Raw genomic sequence first — 19,205 nt, 5'->3', positions numbered from 1 at the left:
AGTAGATATTGTCCTCAGTTGTCTTCAGTCTTTGTCACGTCCTTGCGTTGAGTGTTCTGTGCCTTCCCTGCGCTTTTGGATTATTTCATTGGTTTGTACTTTGTTCTTGGATTGTTCCCTTTGGATTATGTTTTGTTTGGAGTTACCCTTTGTTTGAACCTTTGCCGCCGAGCTCCCAGCGTTAGTTTTGTGTGTTAATAAATCTTTATTCAAACTGCAACTACCTGCATTTGGGTCCACACCTCAGTTCTCAGCTTCTGCACTCAGCTGCCCTTGACAAGAACCTGACTGATCTCTGACTGGTCAGCTGTGAACATTTAGACCAGTTGACGGTGATGTGGATCTGAACTCACCGTGGACTAGCATGTTCTTCAGTCTCTGGTTCTCCACCGACAGTTCTGCCTTTTCTCTCTCCAGCTCTTGAACCGCGAACGAAGGAAGTGAAGCTCAGAGGCCTGTGACGGGTTCAGGACCGACTCACCGGACACACCTGACTCCACCTTCACCACCTGTGGAGCGGGGGGGTGTCTCATGATCAAACAGGCCACCATGATTGGCTGTAACTCCTCTTCACCTGTTGTCGTGGTGATCTAAGTGACATCATCTGAGCCTGTCTCCTTTGTGCTCGGTAATGTGACAACATTTGATTCTGTTGTGTTCAGTACGGCAGAAAATCTGCAGCTGTCAGATAAATGTAGGAGAAGAGTGTAGTACAGCGGAGGGAAAGTACTTTAAAGGTGTACTCGAGTAAACATAGTGATTTACTGGTAAGAGTACACAGTATGGAGACATCACATCCTGTCCTGCTCAGGCTGCTGAGACTCAGCGTGTGGGGGGCGCCACAGGCCAGACACACAGCTGCTGTCTTTAGTTCCTAATTATATTGTTCTGCACATGTTGGTCATTCCTGTCCACTCTAAACTCCGATTATTCTAAATCAAGTCACGATCAGTAATAAAGGAACTGATCGCTGATCAGCAGCAGCTGTTTGACCAGTCAGTACATCTGATCATCGCTCAGCACCAGCAGCTGTGATGGATTATCAATAAGGAGGAGCACGTATTTATACACACACGAAGTACCCGCTGCTGGAACACGTGTATTTATACACACATGAAGTACCCGCTGCTGGAACACGTAAACAGCCTGAGTACACGTGTATTTATACACACATGAAGTACCCGCTGCTGGAACACGTGTATTTATACACACATGAAGTACCCGTGTATTTATACACACATGAAGTACCCGTGTATTTATACACACATGAAGTACCCGCTGCTGGAACACGTGTATTTATACACACATGAAGTACCCGCTGCTGGAACACGTGTATTTATACACACATGAAGTACCCGCTGCTGGAACACGTGTATTTATACACACATGAAGTACCCGCTGCTGGAACACGTGTATTTATACACACATGAAGTACCCGCTCAGTCTCACCGTCAGCCCGGCGCCGCCGCTGTGTGTCCGCCGCAGGACGCTGCAGTCCGGACTCTCCGCCATCATCACACCGGAGACACGAACGGGACTTTAATGGCGGATGGACCCGGTACCGTCCCGGTTCTTTGGCCGCGCGCTGGCTCCAAAAAACACACAAAGAAAAACAAGTTTATTAAAATTCATAAGTGTATCCACTTCCGGTGCCTCTCCGTGACGTCGGTCGTGCGTGGCCACGCTGTAGTCTTACTGGAGGACGTCTGCAACGTTTGTGTGCGTGCAGCGGGACTGCAGTACCCAGAGTGCACCGCGGCCGGCAGACTGTAAACAAGGACGGAGGCTGAAGGACGACGCGACTAATGATCGGTGAGTCCTGCTCGCTTTTACCGGACTCTGCCGGACTCTGCCGGACTCTGCAGTGGTTCTACCGAATGTTCTGAGTGTGTTCAGCTGTGTGAGAAAGATTACAGTACACAAGTACACAAGTACACAAGTACTCCCAGCTCCGTGCAGTTACAGTCTCAGCACTGCAAGTTCACAAGTATTCTCCCCTGTCCCCGGTCTCTCTCTGTCCCCCCTCCTCACCTGTCCCCGGTCTCTCTCTGTCCCCCCTCCTCACCTGTCCCCGGTCTTTCTCTGTCCCCCCTCCTCCCTTGTCCCTGGTCTCTCTCTGTCCCCCCTCCTCACCTGTCCCCGGTCTTTCTCTGTCCCCCCTCCTCCCCTGTCCCTGGTCTCTCTCTGTCCCCCCTCCCAGTGTTTGTGAGGTATAACCTGGGTCCAGGTGTGGCTGTGGAGCTGCAGGAGGAGTCCAGCGTGGCCGAGCTTAAGGAGGTGGTGGGGAGTCAGCAGGGAGTCCGACCAGAGCGCCTCAGGGTTCTATTCGCTGGGAGGGAGCTGAGGAGCAGCGCCACGCTGCAGGTGAGGTCAGGAGGAGGAGAACAGGTGAGGTCAGGAGGAGGAGAACAGGTGAGGTCAGGAGGAGGAGAACAGGTGAGGTCAGGAGGAGGAGAACAGGACAGGTGAGGTCAGGAGAACAGGTGAGGTCAGGAGGAGGAGAACAGGTGAGGTCAGGAGGAGGAGAACAGGTGAGGTCAGGAGGAGGAGAACAGGACAGGTGAGGTCAGGAGGAGGAGAACAGGTGAGGTCAGGAGAACAGGTGAGGTCAGGAGAACAGGTGAGGTCAGGAGAACAGGTGAGGTCAGGAGGAGGAGAACAGGTGAGGTCAGGAGGAGGAGAACAGGACAGGTGAGGTCAGGAGAACAGGTGAGGTCAGGAGGAGGAGAACAGGTGAGGTCAGGAGGAGGAGAACAGGTGAGGTCAGGAGGAGGTCAGGAGGAGGAGAACAGGTGAGGTCAGGAGGAGGTCAGGAGGAGGAGAACAGGTGAGGTCAGGAGGAGGAGAACAGGTGAGGTCAGGAGGAGGTCAGGAGGAGGAGAACAGGTGAGGTCAGGAGGAGGTCAGGAGGAGGAGAACAGGTGAGGTCAGGAGGAGGAGAACAGGTGAGGTCAGGAGGAGGAGAACAGGTGAGGTCAGGAGAACAGGTGAGGTCAGGAGAACAGGTGAGGTCAGGAGAACAGGTGAGGTCAGGAGGAGGAGAACAGGTGAGGTCAGGAGGAGGTCAGGAGGAGGTCAGGAGGAGGAGAACAGGTGAGGTCAGGAGGAGGAGAACAGGTGAGGTCAGGAGAACAGGTGAGGTCAGGAGAACAGGTGAGGTCAGGAGGAGGAGAACAGGTGAGGTCAGGAGAACAGGTGAGGTCAGGAGGAGGAGAACAGGTGAGGTCAGGAGGAGGTCAGGAGGAGGAGAACAGGTGAGGTCAGGAGGAGGAGAACAGGTGAGGTCAGGAGAACAGGTGAGGTCAGGAGAACAGGTGAGGTCAGGAGGAGGAGAACAGGTGAGGTCAGGAGGAGGTCAGGAGGAGGAGAACAGGTGAGGTCAGGAGAACAGGTGAGGTCAGGAGGAGGAGAACAGGTGAGGTCAGGAGAACAGGTGAGGTCAGGAGGAGGAGAACAGGTGAGGTCAGGAGGAGGTCAGGAGGAGGAGAACAGGTGAGGTCAGGAGGAGGAGAACAGGTGAGGTCAGGAGGAGGAGAACAGGTGAGGTCAGGAGGAGGTCAGGAGGAGGAGAACAGGTGAGGTCAGGAGGAGGAGAACAGGTGAGGTCAGGAGGAGGAGAACAGGTGAGGTCAGGAGAACAGGTGAGGTCAGGAGGAGGAGAACAGGTGAGGTCAGGAGAACAGGTGAGGTCAGGAGGAGGAGAACAGGTGAGGTCAGGAGAACAGGTGATGTCAGGAGGAGGAGAACAGGTGAGGTCAGGAGGAGGTCAGGAGGAGGAGAACAGGTGATGCTGTTGGTGTGCCTATAATTCCACTGCTCCATCACCACCCTGTAAAGTCAAAGTCTCCTCCTCCCCTACCCTCCCCTCCCCTCCTCTCCTCCTCCTCCCCCTGCTCCCCCCCTCCTCTCCTCCTCTCCAACCCTCCTCTCTCAGGGTTGTGACCTCCCAGAGCAGAGTACTGTCCATGTGGTCCTCCCCCCATCAGGTTCCTCCTCCTCGCGGCTGCTCCTCCTGCAGGAGCGCCTGGCTCGTAGCAGGGAGGAGGAGCAGGACGCTCTGACGCGGCTGGACCTCAGCTCCTCACGCCTCCCCTCCACCTCCTCTGGCCTGGCGGTGATCTGGAGGGGAGAGATGGCGGAGCAGAGGAGGCCAGAGAGGAGGCGCAGGCTCCAGGTGAGAACTGTTGGCGGGTACTCCTGCAGTACTTTACAGTACGTCAGCTAGAAGTACTCTGACTGTGTGTACCTGTGTGTACAGGTGTGCGTACCCGCAGTACTTTCTTTGTGTACTGTAAGAGCTGCCGGTCGGTCCAGCCCGGAAAACTCAGAGTCCGCTGCCGAAGCTGCCGCCAGACCACGCTGACGCTCAGCAGGGTGAGTACTAATACTGCTGGAACGCAGTACTAATACTGGTTATAACGCAGTACTAATACTGGTTATAACGCAGTACTAATACTGGTTATAACGCAGTACTAATACTGGTTATAACGCAGTACTAATACTGGTTATAACGCAGTACTAATACTGTTCAGAACGCAGTACTAATACTGGTTAGAACGCAGTACTAATATTGGTTAGAACGCAGTACTAATATTGGTTAGAACGCAGTACTAATACTGTTCGTAACGCAGTAGTAATACTGTTCGTAACGCAGTAGTAATACTGGTTATAACGCAGTACTAATACTGGTTATAACGCAGTACTAATACTGGTTATAACGCAGTACTAATACTGGTTATAACGCAGTACTAATACTGGTTATAACGCAGTACTAATACTGGTTATAACGCAGTACTAATACTGGTTATAACGCAGTACTAATACTGGTTAGAACGCAGTACTAATACTGGTTAGAACGCAGTACTAATACTGGTTAGAACGCAGTACTAATATTGGTTAGAACGCAGTACTAATACTGTTCGTAACGCAGTAGTAATACTGTTCGTAACGCAGTACTAGTACTGTTTGTAACGCAGTACTAGTACTGGTTATAACGCAGTACTAATACTGGTTATAACGCAGTACTAATACTGGTTATAACGCAGTACTAATACTGGTTATAACGCAGTACTAATACTGGTTATAACGCAGTACTAATACTGGTTAGAACGCAGTACTAATACTGGTTAGAACGCAGTACTAATACTGGTTAGAACGCAGTACTAATACTGGTTAGAACGCAGTACTAATACTGGTTAGAACGCAGTACTAATACTGGTTAGAACGCAGTACTAATACTGGTTAGAACGCAGTACTAATACTGGTTAGAACGCAGTACTAATATTGGTTAGAACGCAGTACTAATATTGGTTAGAACGCAGTACTAATACTGTTCGTAACGCAGTAGTAATACTGTTCGTAACGCAGTACTAGTACTGTTTGTAACGCAGTACTAGTACTGTTCGTAACGCAGTACTAGTACTGTTTGTAGCGCAGAACTAATACTGTTTGTAGCGCAGAACTAATACTGTTTGTAACGCAGTATTTGTTAGTGTTGTAGTCGCCCAGATCGAGGCCAGTTCCCCGCAGTAACACGTGGACTCACGGTGCGTCTCAGACTGATCCAGTAAACGCTCTACAGACAAACTGTGAGCGGTCATGTGCTCCACACTTCCTGTCCCCGTGCTGAAGGTGGATCCTCTCTCTCTCTCTGGGTCAGGGTCCTTCCTGCTGGGATGATGTTCTCCTCCGAGGTCGGATCCACGGCGTGTGTCAATCAGACGGTGTCCTGGCAATGAAGCGGTAAGGGGCGGGGCTTCTGTCTTCTTTTTGTGTGCATGAGCTATTTAACTGATGTCGGTCCATCCAGTGGCATTCTGGGAAATATAGTTCAGAATCAGCTTTATTGCCAGGTATGTGCACACACAAGGAATCTGACTCTGGGCATTGCTCACGATGTGCTTATTTACAATAAGACAATATAATAGTACAGAGAACACAAATATACACACTGTGAACAAAACAGACAGAGACAATAGTGCAGGAGTATTATGTATTATGTTAAGTATTATGTGCAGGAGGTAGGTTTATTGGTAAACAGTATATACAATATGAGAGTATGAACAGCACTGAAATACAGAATAATGAATAAATAATAAGTGGAAACCAGTAAACAGGTGGCTGATTAGAGGCAGAGTTACTGGGTTATTGCACAGGAATTGTTCCTGACGCTGTGAGTCAGAAATCAGCTGTGCATCAGAGTGATGGCTTGTGGGAAGAAACTGTTCCTGAGTCTGTTGGTTTTGGCGTACAGTGCTCTGTAGCGCCTACCAGAGGGGGAGCTGGAACAGCTTGTGTCCGGGGTGAGATGGATCTGCAGTGATGTTTCCTGACTCTGGAAATGTTTAAGTCCTGAATGGAGGGCAGGTTGGCACCGATGATCTTTTCTGCAGTCCTGACTGTCCGGTGTAGTCTGCTCCTGTCCTTTTTGTTGGCAGATCCAAACCGGACAGTGATGGAGGTGCAGAGGACAGACTAGATGATGGCTGTGTAGAACTGGATCAGCAGCTCCTTGGGCAGGTTGAGCTTCCTGAGCTGGCGCAGGAACTACATCCTCTGCTGGGCCTTCTTGATGATGGTGTCAGTGTTGGGCTCCCACTTCAGTTCCTGGGATATAGTGGATAACAGAAACCTGAAGGATTCCACAGCAGACACAGGGCTGTTGAGTATGGTGATGGGGGACAGAGTGGGGGGCTCCTCCTGAAGTCCACGGTCATCTCCACAGTTTTGTGCGTGTTAAGCTCCAGGTTGTTCTGACCGCACCAGAGAGACAGCTGATCAACCTCCCGTCTGTAGGCCGATTGGTCACCGTCCCGGATGAGGCCGACGACCGTTGTGTCGTCAGTGAACTTCAGGAGTTTGACAGATGGGTCTCCTGAGGTGCAGTCGTTGGTGTAGAGGGAGAAGAGCAGTGGGGAGAGCACACACCCCTGGGGGGAACCAGTGCTGATAGTCCGGGTGCTGGATGTGATGTTCCCCAGCCTCACCTGCTGACTCCTGTCAGTCAGGAAGTCTGTGATCCACTGACAGGTGGAGGCTGGCACAGTGAGCTGGGTGAGTTTGGTGCTGAGGATGTCCGGGATGATGGTGTTGAACGCCGAGCTGAAGTCCACGAACAGGATCCTTGCATACGTCCCTGGAGAGTCGAGGTGTTGCAGGATGTGATGCAGACCCAAGTTGACGGCATCATCCACTGACCTGTTAGCCCTGTAGGCAAACTGCAGGGGGTCCAGCAGGGGGCCTGTAATGTCCTTCAGGTGGGCCAACACCAGTCTTTCAAAGGACTTCATGACTACAGATGTCAGGACGACAGGCCTGTAGTCATTTAGTCCAGAGATGGAGGGTTTTTTTGGGGACTGGAGCGGAGCGGGGGAGAGGTGTGACTCTGGGCTTTTCAAACCTACAGTAGAAACCATTCAGCTCGTCTGCCAGTCGTTGAGTGCCAGCAGTGTTGGGAGATGGTCTCCTGTAGTTTGAGAGTGTCTGCAGGCCTCTCCACACTGACGCAGGATCGTTGGCTGTGAAGCTTTTTTCAAGATTTTCAGAGTAGCTCCTCTTTGCAGCTTTGACCTCTTTAGTCATTGTGTTCCTGGCCTGGTTGTACAAGACTCTGTCCCCACTTCTGAAGGCCTCCTCTTTGGTCTGACGAAGCTGCCTGAGTTTCGCTGTGAACCAGGGTTTTTGGTTGTTGTATGTGCAGAAGGTTTTAGTCGGCACACACGTCCTCACAAAAACTGATGTAAGATGTCACAGTGTCAGTTAGTTCGTCCAGGTCAGTGGCTGCAGCCTCAGAAACACTCTAGTCAAAGCAGCGCTCTCTCTGTCTCTGTCTCTCTCTGTCTCTGTCTCTGTCTCTCTCTGTCTCTGTCTCTCTCTCTGTCTCTCTCTGTCTCTGTCTCTGTCTCTCTCTGTCTCTGTCTGTCTCTGTCTCTGTCTCTCTCTGTCTCTGTCTTTGTCTCTCTCTCTGTCTCTGTCTGTCTGTCTGCAGGAGTTCTACATGAAGTGTGCGTCCCACCCGACCTCAGAGGACGACCTCTCTGTGGCCCTCGACCTCATCATGACCAACAGCAGAGACGTCCCCTGCATTGCCTGCAGCGACATCATGTAACGCATACACACACAGGAACACACATGTTTTTGTTTTGCTACCGGCGGCGTCTCTCTCTGAGATGCAGAATGTGGTGCAATGAGTGAATAACATCTCTACATGTTTATTTCTCTTTTCTTTCTTTCCTGTTCAGGGTTTTTGGCTTTGCAGCGTTGGCTGCAGGCCTGGTTGTGAAGGTGGTGCGGAGTTTGAGAAGCACGCTGCCATGCTGTCAGACTCGTGGCGGCAGTACAGTGCTCGGTTGGAGAGGTGGTGGGCTGCGGTAGCGGGAAGTCCGCATGAAAGGAGCCACTGTTATATTTTTGGACAGCATAGTTAGTGATGTGGTCGAAACAGGTGACCCGTTGACTCCCGTTCTCCCGCTGGCTAGGCCGATAGTTATTTCTAATGTCCCCCCCTTGCTGGCTAAAGAGCTGACTTGGTACGGGCAGCTCGTCGCCCCGATCAAAACAGTTTGCTTGGGCTGCAGATCCCCTTTGCTCAAACATGTTGTGTGTCACCGGAGGCAGGTGTTCATTGTTCTTAAAGACAACACTGACGACCTCAGTCTGTCTTTTAACTGTAAAGTAGACGGGTTCAGTTACGTGGTTTTTGCCTCGTCGGAGACCATGAAGTGTTTTGTTTGTGGTGCGGAAAGTCATTTGATTCGTTCCTACCCTGGGGGGGGTAGGCCAGCTGATGCTGCTGGAGACGGGGTGTCATGGGGCCTGATTTTGAAGCTTCTTTTAGACCCTTAAATCTAAAAAGGCGGCTCTGGCCATGCTGCTGGGCGCCGCAGCACAGGGAGCTCTGGTCAGGTCACGCTTCCTGGACGTCCCGCAGACGGACTCTTTTTTGGTCTGGAGAGGAAAACTTGTTCCCTCCCTGCGACCTGACAGTGGCTCTGCGCTCTCAGACTCCTCTGAGATTAGGAAATTAGCTGACAGGTGTGTGCCGCAGCTTCTTCACTGCTCTTCCTCAGGTGGACGCTGAGGCCAGGGTGAAGTTGGAGGCTCGTGTTTGCCTTGATGAACTTTACGCTGATGGGTTCTCAGGGTGGCAGGGCTCCTGGCCCGGACGGTCGGCCCTGCTGGTCGGTGTTGGGTGAAGACTTGTTGGAGGAGAGGTCGGCTGCCTCTGAGCCGCGGGAGGGCGCTCATCACTTTGCTGCCCAAGAAGGGAGACCTGCAGGAGCTGAAGACCTGGAGACCAGTTTCCCTGCTCTGCACAGACTATAACGTACTGTCCCGGGTCCTGGCCCCGAGGCTTCCAGAGGTGACGGCTGCTGTTATCCACGCTGATCAGACATACTGTGTTCTAAAAATGAATGGGGGTCTGTGAGCTCTTTTCACTGGTCAGAGGGGGGTGAAACCGGGCTGCCCTCTGTTCTCTGGTCATCGAGCCTCTGCTCCATAAACTGAGAAACGATCTGAGTGGCGTTTGTTTTTTAAACTGTCGGTGTACGCTGATGATGTCATAGTGTTGGTTAACACACAAAAAGACGTTGTTATGTTGGTGAACTCTGTGAATCTGCTTGGCTGCATATGGCAGCTTCTCTTCTGGTACAGATCCAAATGGTTTCAGTTGATTTCTTCTGGGACAGGTTGCATTGGGTACTTCAGAGTCTCCTGTTCCTTCCTAAGCAGGAGGGTGGACAGGGTCTAGTCCATCTGGTCAGCAGAGGCGCTGCCTTCCGTCCTCAGTCCATTCAGAAACTGCTCACTGGGCCAGCAGACCTTTATCCTGCTGCATGCTGCAGCGGTTTGGTGGTCTGCAGATGGATCTAGCTCTGTTTCTGACAGACCATCTCTAGCAGCTGTTTACAAGAGTGTTTTCTCAGTGTGGACTTTGCTGAGGCAGCAGCAGGCTGACTCTCTGTACTGGCTCCTACCAGAGCCTTCGCTGTTTGGAGGACTGTTGGACTGTCCTAGCTGGGGGGGACCCACGCTATCCAGACGGCTTCACACTGCAGGGGTTTCTACTCTGGGGAAGGTGGTGGAGCTAGCTGGGCCTCAGTTGGACGACCCTGTTGGACTGGCTGCTTTGATTAAGGTCTACAAGAGTCATGAGTCGGTTACACTGGAAACAGAAACTGACAGAGCGTGAGTGCTGTCTTTTAACGGACTTTTCTGATCTGTATCCTGCCACCAGGCTTTGTCCTGATTTTAAGAACTGTACTGGAAGCTCACACACCGACATGGAGTTAAACTTTGTCCAGCGTTTAATTGCTCCGTGGAGGATTGCAGTTTAGCAATCGGAGAAATGGTGGGCTCTGAAAGTGTGAAGTCCGCTTCCAGAATGAACAATGGAGTCGTAATCTTTCTGGATAGTGTTGATAACGTCAGCGTGGTTGTCGAGCAAGGTGTGGTGATTCAGGACACCTTTGTTCAGGTGGTGCTGCTAGTTAATCCGGCCGAAAAGATCATTTTGTCCAAAGTTCCTCCGTTTAGTAGTAACGAAATGTTACAAAGAGAAGTGGCGAGGCACCAATTAAACTGATCCCTCTGGGCACCTGAAATGCGTTGTTTCCTTTAGAAGGCAGGTCTTTATAGTTTTGAAAAATAACACTGAGGAGCTAAATTTAATATTGAAGTTTAGAGTGGATGACTTTGATTACATTGTTTATGCCTCTTCAGAAAGAATGAAGTGTTTTGTCTGTGGAGTGGAGGGCCGTACTGTCCGCTCCTGTCCACAAAAATGAAATGCTGAGGCTAATAACAGTGAGACCGCATCAAATACACAAGAGGACAGTTCACAGAGTTCACAGGAGGGGAATACACAAGAGGACAGTTCACAGAGTTCACAGGAGGGGAATACACAAGAGGACAGTTCACAGGAAGTCAATACACAAGAGGACAGTTCACAGGAAGTCAATACACAAGAGGACAGTTCACAGGAAGGAAATACACAAGAGGACAGTTCACAGGAAGGAAATACACAAGAGGACAGTTCACAGGAAGTCAATACACAAGAGGACAGTTCACAGGAAGTCAATACACAAGAGGACAGTTCAGAGTTCACAGGAGGGGAATACACAAGAGGACAGTTCACAGGAAGTCAATACACAAGAGGACAGTTCAGAGTTCACAGGAGGGGAATACACAAGAGGACAGTTCACAGGAAGTCAATACACAAGAGGACAGTTCAGAGTTCACAGGAAGGAAATACACAAGAGGACAGTTCACAGGAAGTCAATACACAAGAGGACAGTTCACAGGAAGTCAATACACAAGAGGACAGTTCAGAGTTCACAGGAGGGGAATACACAAGAGGACAGTTCACAGGAAGGAAATACACAAGAGGACAGTTCACAGGAAGGAAATACACAAGAGGACAGTTCACAGGAAGTCAATACACAAGAGGACAGTTCACAGGAAGTCAATACACAAGAGGACAGTTCACAGGAAGTCAATACACAAGAGGACAGTTCACAGGAAGTCAATACACAAGAGGACAGTTCACAGGAAGTCAATACACAAGAGGACAGTTCACAGGAAGGAAATACACAAGAGGACAGTTCACAGGAAGGAAATACACAAGAGGACAGTTCACAGGAAGTCAATACACAAGAGGACAGTTCACAGGAAGTCAATACACAAGAGGACAGTTCACAGGAAGTCAATACACAAGAGGACAGTTCAGAGTTCACAGGAGGGGAATACACAGCAGGTTAGACAGGAACCATGCAGCCTCATGCTTCCTCTTGCACTCGCTTGGTCCAGCTTATGGAAGCTCAGCAGCTGTGTGATGTGTGGAGAGGTTTTCACGGCGAGCAGCGACACTTGGACACATGCTAAAGATAATTTATTGTCAGGGGCCAGGCTCGATCATTTTTATTGCTTTAAACATCATTTTAATGTATCTAAAAGTTGTTGGATTAGCCCTGTTGTTTTTTCTGATCACTCACTTGTAACAGTTTCTGTCTTTATAAAGTGTGTGAAAGCCAGTAGTGCTTATTGGCATTTTAACACAGCTTTATTGGAAGATAAACATTTTAAAGATACTTACTTTTTTGGAAAAACCACCAAAGCACAAAATCTGATTTTATTTCTTTACAACAATGGTGGGATTTTGGAAAAGTTCTGATAAGACAATTCTGTCAGCAGCACACTCAGAATGTCACAAGAGCCTTGGTGAGTTGAGTTAAAGCTCTGGAGTCTGAGGTGGAGGAGCTCAGAGACTTAGCTGAAGCCACAGGAGACCAACGCCACACTCAGAGACTTGAAGCTAAGGAGTCCGTTTTAGCCGACCTGCTGGGTGTCTCAGCTCAGGGGGCCCTCGTTAGGTCCCGTTTCCAACATGTAGCCCACATGGATGTTCCATCACACTTTTTCTTTGGTCTGGAGCGTAAGAATGGACAGAAAAGGTTCATTCACAGTTTAAAGGGTGACACTGGGCAGGTGCTGACCGATCATACAGCAATTCGTAAACATGCCGTCAGTTTTTACAGCAACCTATTTAAATGTGAGCACATAGAGGAGCAGGCAGTGTCCCAGAGCTTCTGCACTGGTCTTCCTCAGGTCGAGCAGCAGAGTAACGTAGAGCTGGAAGCAGCTCTTTCTTCTGATGAACTCTACGCAGCTCTGCAGAGCATGCAGAGTGGGAAAGCTCCGGGAATAGACGGTCTGCCTGTTGATTTCTAGAAGTCTTTCTGGTCAGTGGTGGGGGAGGATCTGCTGGCAGTACTGAGTGACAGTCTTGCTGGAGGGCGTCTGCCACTGAGCTGCAGAAGGGCGGTCCTTACTTTGCTGCCTAAGAAAGGTGACCTGCAGTTTATCAAAAACTGGAGACCTGTGTCACTGCTCTGCTCAGATTATAAGCTCCTCTCTAAGGTGTTGGCAACCAGGTTGAGAAAAGTGATGTAGAAAGTGATTCACTGTGATCAGACTTATTGTGGACCTGCAGGTTGATTTCTGATAACATTGTTTTGATTTGAGACTCTTTAGAGATCTGTAAACTGTTCGGCCTCAGAGCTGGAATCATATCTATTGATCAAGAAAAAGTCTTTGATCGTGTTGAGCATGAATATTTATGGCTCCCTTTGAGTGCTTTTGGTTTTGGTCCTGGTTTTATTGATAAAGTTAAGGTTTTGTACCGTGACATTCAGAGTGTGCTGAAAATGTTTGGAGCTTTAAGCGCTCCTTTTCAAGTCCAAAGGGGAATTAGAGGGTTGTGCCCTCTCTGGCATGTTATATTCTTTAGCTTTTGAGCCTTTGTTGCATACACTTAGATGTGATCTTCAGGGATTGACCATTCCAGGTTGTAATGCACCCTTAAAGCTGTCAGCCTCTGCAGATGACCTGGTCATCCTAGTGGATACTCAGCAGGACACTGACATGTTGGTGAGGGATGGAGTTCAGTTTGGCTCTTTATCCTCAGCCAAAGTTAACTGGGACAGAAGTGAAGCTCTGTGCGTTGGAGGTGTACTGGAGAAACAGCTAAGCTTGCCTGGGGGGTTAATCTGGAAGAGTGGAGGGTTCAAATATTTAGGGGTTTTTCTGGGTGATCAGTCCTTTGGTCTGAAAAACTGGGAGAATGTTCTAGAAAAGGTGAAAGGTCGTTAAACAAGGTGGAAGTGGATTTTGATGAAGATGTCCTACAGAGGCAGAGTTCTTATTACTAATAATTAGGTTTTGTCCACTTTATGGCATCACCTGTCTTGTGTTGACCCCCCCACCAAGATCCAGGCCCTTCTTGTTGACTTTTTCTGGGACAAACTGCACTGGGGGCCTCAGAGTGCTGTATTTGCCAAAGGACGATGGAGGACAGGGCCTGATCCACCTCAGCAGCAGGGGGGCTGCTTTCCGTTTCCAGTTCCTACAGAGGTTTCTGTGCGGTCCTACTGATTTAGTGTGGAGGCCGTAGGCTTGCACTATCCTGGGTCAGTTAGGAGGACTTGGACTGAACAAATCTTTGTTTCTGATGGACTTAAAGCAGCCTAACATCAAAGAACTTCCTGTCTTCTATCACGGACTGTTTAAGTTGTGGAGCTTGCTGGTAAAGAAGAGGCTGGGTCACCACAGCTCACTATACCAGTCAGTCATGGATCACGGTTCAGTGCAGTCTGTCTTCTCAGGCGGTTCTGTCCCTCTAATGTGGTGACTCTGGGACATGTAGTTCAGCTTGCAGGAGCTCCTTCCACTCGTGTTATCGCTCTGTTGCTTAGTAAATGGAGAGAAGGCGGAGCTGACACTCCATGGAGAGCTCACTTAGGTCTTAGTGAGCGTGTTGGACCTGAGTGGAGAGCGCTGTACAAACCACCACTGATCAAACGAGCCGCTGGAATATATTTTTGGACTGTTTGGGGAGGTTTTCTCTAAACGTATGTTCATTTTGGGGTACAGGTACTCTCAATTTTGTTTTGGGGAGAGCAAAGATGGCTGTTTATATGAGCAGGAAAAACCGAATAGAGAAAGCTGCGGATGATGATGCTCGTGTTTGTAAAGACGTTTAAAAATAGATTTGAATTATTATCGAATGATCAAGGATCTGGAAAGTTTTTCCAATATGTGGTGTCACAAGAATGTTTTTTGTTGGGTTGTAGATGATGAAGTGCTTTTTGAAAGTGTGCTGAGAGAATCTGGATTCTGTGAATCTTGTTTTACTGATTGTAGTTTTGTAACCTTTTTGAACCTTCTAATAAATGTATTGTTAAATTTCAGTTTCTCTCTCTGTCGGTCTCTCAGGGACCTGGTCCTGGTCTTCCAGTGTTCGGAGCGTCATGTGATCTGTCTCGACTGTTTCCGCCGTTACTGTCAGACTCGGCTGAACGAGCGACAGTTTGTTTTCCATCCTGTGATTGGCTACTCGCTGCCGTGTGCCGGTGAGACTCAGTATGATGTAACCCTGATAATGTAATATCACAGTGATGTGATGAGAAACCTGCTGAGAGTCACGTGACCAGACATTGATTGAGAGTAGGAACCAGTAGAACCAGTAAAGGTCAGAATGTGTTTCTGTGTGATCTCTTGTGTCTCCAGTCGGCTGCGTGGACTCTCTCGTTAAAGAGGTGCATCATTTCAGGATCCTGGGAGACGATCAGGTACAAATGTGTAAATATACTACGTACGCACAACACGTGATGCTGTAACCATGGAAACCTGTCTCCCTCCTCAGTATGGGCGGTACCAGCAGTACGGGGCGGAGGAGTGCCTGCGGATGATTGGAGGACTGATGTGTCCGTCACCTGGCTGCGGGGCGGGGCTTGTCCCTCCGGAGGACAGCAGGAGGGTGGAGTGTGACCGGCAGCTCGGCTGCGGCTTCGTCTTCTGCAAAGACTGCAGGGAGGGCTATCACGAGGGGGCGTGTCACTCTGAGCCGGCCCCGCCCACAGGGGAAGCCTCCCAGGTGAGCTGACCAATCACAGGGCTCCCAGTTTTGTTGTTAACCATCACGCAGCAGCAGAAGAATTATTTTACAAACCCAATGAATCGATCAGAAGAAGCTGAAGGAAAGTGGCGCGTTGCTGCTGCTGTGTGAAACGCGCAGCTTCCATAAAGACGCTGCAGGTCAGCGTGTCTCTGCGGGGCGTTCAGGGGACGATGGCGGCGCTGGAAGCAGGATTTTGGACAGGGGGGTGTTGAGGTTGTCCTGGTTTGTCTCCCGACAGTGAAACCTGGGAATCCTAACTCTTCTTCTCGGCTCGTGGCGCCGCTCCGTGCTGCCTTCAGGGCAACAGGAAGTCGGAGGATCGTCTGTAATCTCCAGAAGTGATTCTCATCCGGTTTGAGCCCGAGCGCTAACGTGGCCTGGAGAGGTTCAGTGTACAGCTGTGGCGAGGCGCAGACTGGTGTTTCAGAGGAGCTGAAGTTTTCTGTTTGGGGAAACGCAGAGGAGGGAGAATCCTGACTCAGCACATATTAAACCAGCTGATCTGAGAGCAGTCAGAAGCCTCACTGCTGTAGATTTCCCTTCAGAGAAATAAAAACATCGCCACCGTGAATTCTCACCAGAACGTCTTTAATGCTCAAATTCTTCAGAGGGATGACCCCCAGAACCCCCCCCCATCCAGGAGAACATTCATTATTCATTAAATATAATCGCCATTCACATGTTAATTGTTCATCTGTTGTTCGTTCAGTTACAACAACACTGACGTCATCAGCGACAGAGCAGAGCCCACATCCCTGTTTATGGGGGGCAGGAAGGGACCTGGATTATGGATAGGGGGCCCCTGCCAGGTGATGATCCAGTCCAGCAGGACTTCCTGGCCAATGAAACAGTTTTCCTCAACAACAAAATAACAAACGTTCAGTAAATGAATCCCAAACGAATCAGCAGCTAATGTTTCTACTCAGGTTTCTGTTCTGTTCAGGAAACTGAATTTAACTGGTTCATATCAGCTGGAAACAGATCTGATCCTGGAGGTTCTGCCTCAGATCACATTACTGATCTCTGTTTGTTCTCAGCAGAAAATTCAAACCTCATTAACTCTCAGTCAGGATCAGGAACCAGGATCTGACTCTGATCCTGAGACGTATGCAGATCCAATGTTTCACCAGGAGAACATTTCTGACCGGATCTCTCCTCCCCCCCTCAGGGTTTCGTGGTGGAGGAGGAGGCGTCTCTCAGAGGGAGGTGGGATCAGGCCTCCCTGCTCCTCCTGCAGGAGTCGACCAAACGCTGCCCTCAGTGTTCAGTTCCTGTGGAGAGAAACGGTGAGAAACAAACTGATGAAACCAGGTCCACCTCATGTGGATTGTGCTTGTCTGGACTGGTCTGAACTGGTCTCAGCTGGACTGAACCCTCAGTATTGAGTATTCTTAATGATTCCAAAGCTGCTCTGATTGGTCGTCTCTTTGACTCTGACTCGCTGTGCCACTTCCTGTCGTCTCTGACTCTTCTTCTTCTTCTCTTCTTCCTCAGGCGGCTGTATGCACATGCAGTGTCCTCTGTGCCGAGCCGAGTGGTGCTGGCTCTGTGGTGTCCCCTGGAACAGGGACTGCATGGGGAACCACTGGTTCGGATAGAAACGCATGTTGTAACTTTACAGGTTCCTTATTGTCACAATAACAAACTGAGAATGTCGACAGGTTATCAGTGCTGAGCGTGTGATGAAAAGGTCACAGGTTTGAGTTTCCTGTTCATTCTCTGCTCTCAGTCTGTCCAATAAAAATGGTCATTTATTAAAAGGATTGTTTTTATTCACCTGAGGAGATGGGATCTTGTCTTCCTGTGCAATAGTTAAATCTGGATCTAAACTCTTTTTGCTTCAGTAGTTTTAAAGGTTCAGAGTCCCGACGTGTTCCAGGTTTATTTCTACAGGAAAGTCTTTATTCATTCAGCTGATTTTTAACATTAAGACATAAAAATACTAATCTTTTTTCATCTCGTTAACAGAGGAGCTGTGAAAGAAATGTTTGAGCTCATGTAGAAACGCTGTTACTGGGTTTGTCCACCAGAGGGCGCTGACCGCTTCGCTACACTAATACCAAGCCCCACAGTAAAGGTGCAGTGTGTAATATTCAGGAGGATCCTTTGATGTTTTCAGTGGTATATAAAGACCTAGTTAATAGAAGTATTTCTAGGAAGCCCGTTAGCTACTTTGGCCAAATCTGCTAATAATGGACTGTAAATAGTTTGCAGCACACACACACCTGTCGACACTAAACTGCTCGTCTCATGGTGGCTTGAAAATAAAGAGACATGAAATGTGAAAACCTACAGTGACGTCGCTATAGTGTGTCCCATTACGCCTTTTTATACCTTTCCCAGCCCTCCTGGCACACTGAATCCCTACAGCTGCACACTCACTGAAGGAACTCCGTGATAACCACACGACCGAGAGAGGGCAGCAACATGGTCTGAGAAGGACAGCTGGTCGTCAGTCGTGACCGCACCTGTGGATGGGATCAGTTGGCCACGAGAGGGCATCATCGACCTCGACCGCCGTGTGAGAGTTTAGAGGAGTGGAGGAGTAAATAATAGCTGATGCTTTGTCTCAAGCAACTTCCAATTGCTATTTACATTGACCGGCCACTTTGTTAGGAACACCTGTTCAACTGCTTGTTAACACCAACGGCTAATCAGCCAATCACATGGCAGACGTGATCAAGACAACTGGCTGAAGCTCAAACGGAGCATCAGAATGGGGAAGAGAGGGGAATTAAGAGGCTTTGAAGGGTGCATGGTTGTTGGTGCCAGACTTCACCACAGACATCTGCAGGGTTTACAGAAACGCTCTGAAAATATCCAGTGAGCCGCAGCTGTGTGGACGAAAAACACACAACACGTCCAACCCTGAAGCAGACGGGCTCCAGCAAGCAGCAGAAGACCACACCGGGGGCCACTCCTGTCCGCTGAGGCTACAGTTGACACAGGGGGGTCACACCTGCACTGTCAGGCCAGTCGGGACAGGAAATGGAACAGGACTGTTTGCAGCGTGGCGAGCGCAACCTGATGTCACTTCGCAAAGGTGGGTGACTGATTTGCTTCATTCCAAAAAGTTTAAATGCACGATCAATTATTGCATTTGTTCATCATTAAATTTGCTTCTGCTATCAATGTATAAATATAAATCCGGCAAACTAATGTTACTGCTCCACGCGTGGAAAGCTAACGTTAGTTTTCTGCTGCGTGTTTCTGGATAAAGTAAACTTCTAACCGTGCGTTTGCCTTCAATAAACTTTCTGTTGGCCTAAGTAAAGGTAGGCTATGTAGCCTATACCAATAATTTGACTCTGAATGTGCACTGCATGCATGCATGCACATGTGTGTTTGTGGTGGGCTAGTGAGCGTGTATAGGAAAAATTTAAAATGTCATCAAGTACGCTGTGATGAATTTAACTCCTTTGAAGTTCTCACTCTTAAAGTTGGAGGGCTGCATCATATTTGTTATAATTTATCGCCCCCCAAAACCGCCTGGAGGATTTTTATCAGAACTTCCTGAATTTTTATCTACTCTGGTTTTAAATTATGACAGAATTGTTCTTTGTGGCGATTTTAATATTCATGTTGATGACCCCAACAATGTTAATGCAACTGACTTTTTAAATATGGCCACTTCTTTTAACTTCAAACAACATGTCAAAGGGCAAACACATAACCGTGGTCATACACTGGACTTGGTTTTTACCCTGGGTGTCAGCATCTCCTCTGTGGAACTAGTGGACATGACCAT

At 49.1% G+C, this 19,205-nt stretch overlaps 1 protein-coding gene across 1 annotated transcript in view; it reads left to right on the top strand.

Moving 5' to 3' along the window:
• prkn (parkin RBR E3 ubiquitin protein ligase) overlaps positions 1–17,238 on the top strand; it is a 40,353-nt gene extending 23,115 nt beyond the window's left edge. Inside the window, exons 6-11 of the mRNA XM_038730226.1 lie at positions 7,988–8,103; positions 14,773–14,909; positions 15,067–15,128; positions 15,203–15,433; positions 16,626–16,743; positions 16,952–17,238. Coding sequence (XP_038586154.1) covers positions 7,988–8,103; positions 14,773–14,909; positions 15,067–15,128; positions 15,203–15,433; positions 16,626–16,743; positions 16,952–17,055 — 768 coding nt within the window. The 3' untranslated portion in view covers positions 17,056–17,238. The remainder of the gene's footprint in view (positions 1–7,987; positions 8,104–14,772; positions 14,910–15,066; positions 15,129–15,202; positions 15,434–16,625; positions 16,744–16,951) is intronic.
• Positions 17,239–19,205: the final 1,967 nt, after the last annotated feature.

Source organism: Micropterus salmoides, unplaced genomic scaffold (assembly GCF_014851395.1).
Source record: "Micropterus salmoides isolate LMB-PRFRI ecotype aquatic unplaced genomic scaffold, ASM1485139v1 Ms_hic_scaffold_2, whole genome shotgun sequence".
In the NCBI taxonomy this organism is placed as follows: Eukaryota; Metazoa; Chordata; class Actinopteri; order Centrarchiformes; family Centrarchidae; genus Micropterus; species Micropterus salmoides.
Note: the sequence above shows the minus strand (reverse complement) of the source record. Positions and strands in the feature narration are given on the sequence as shown.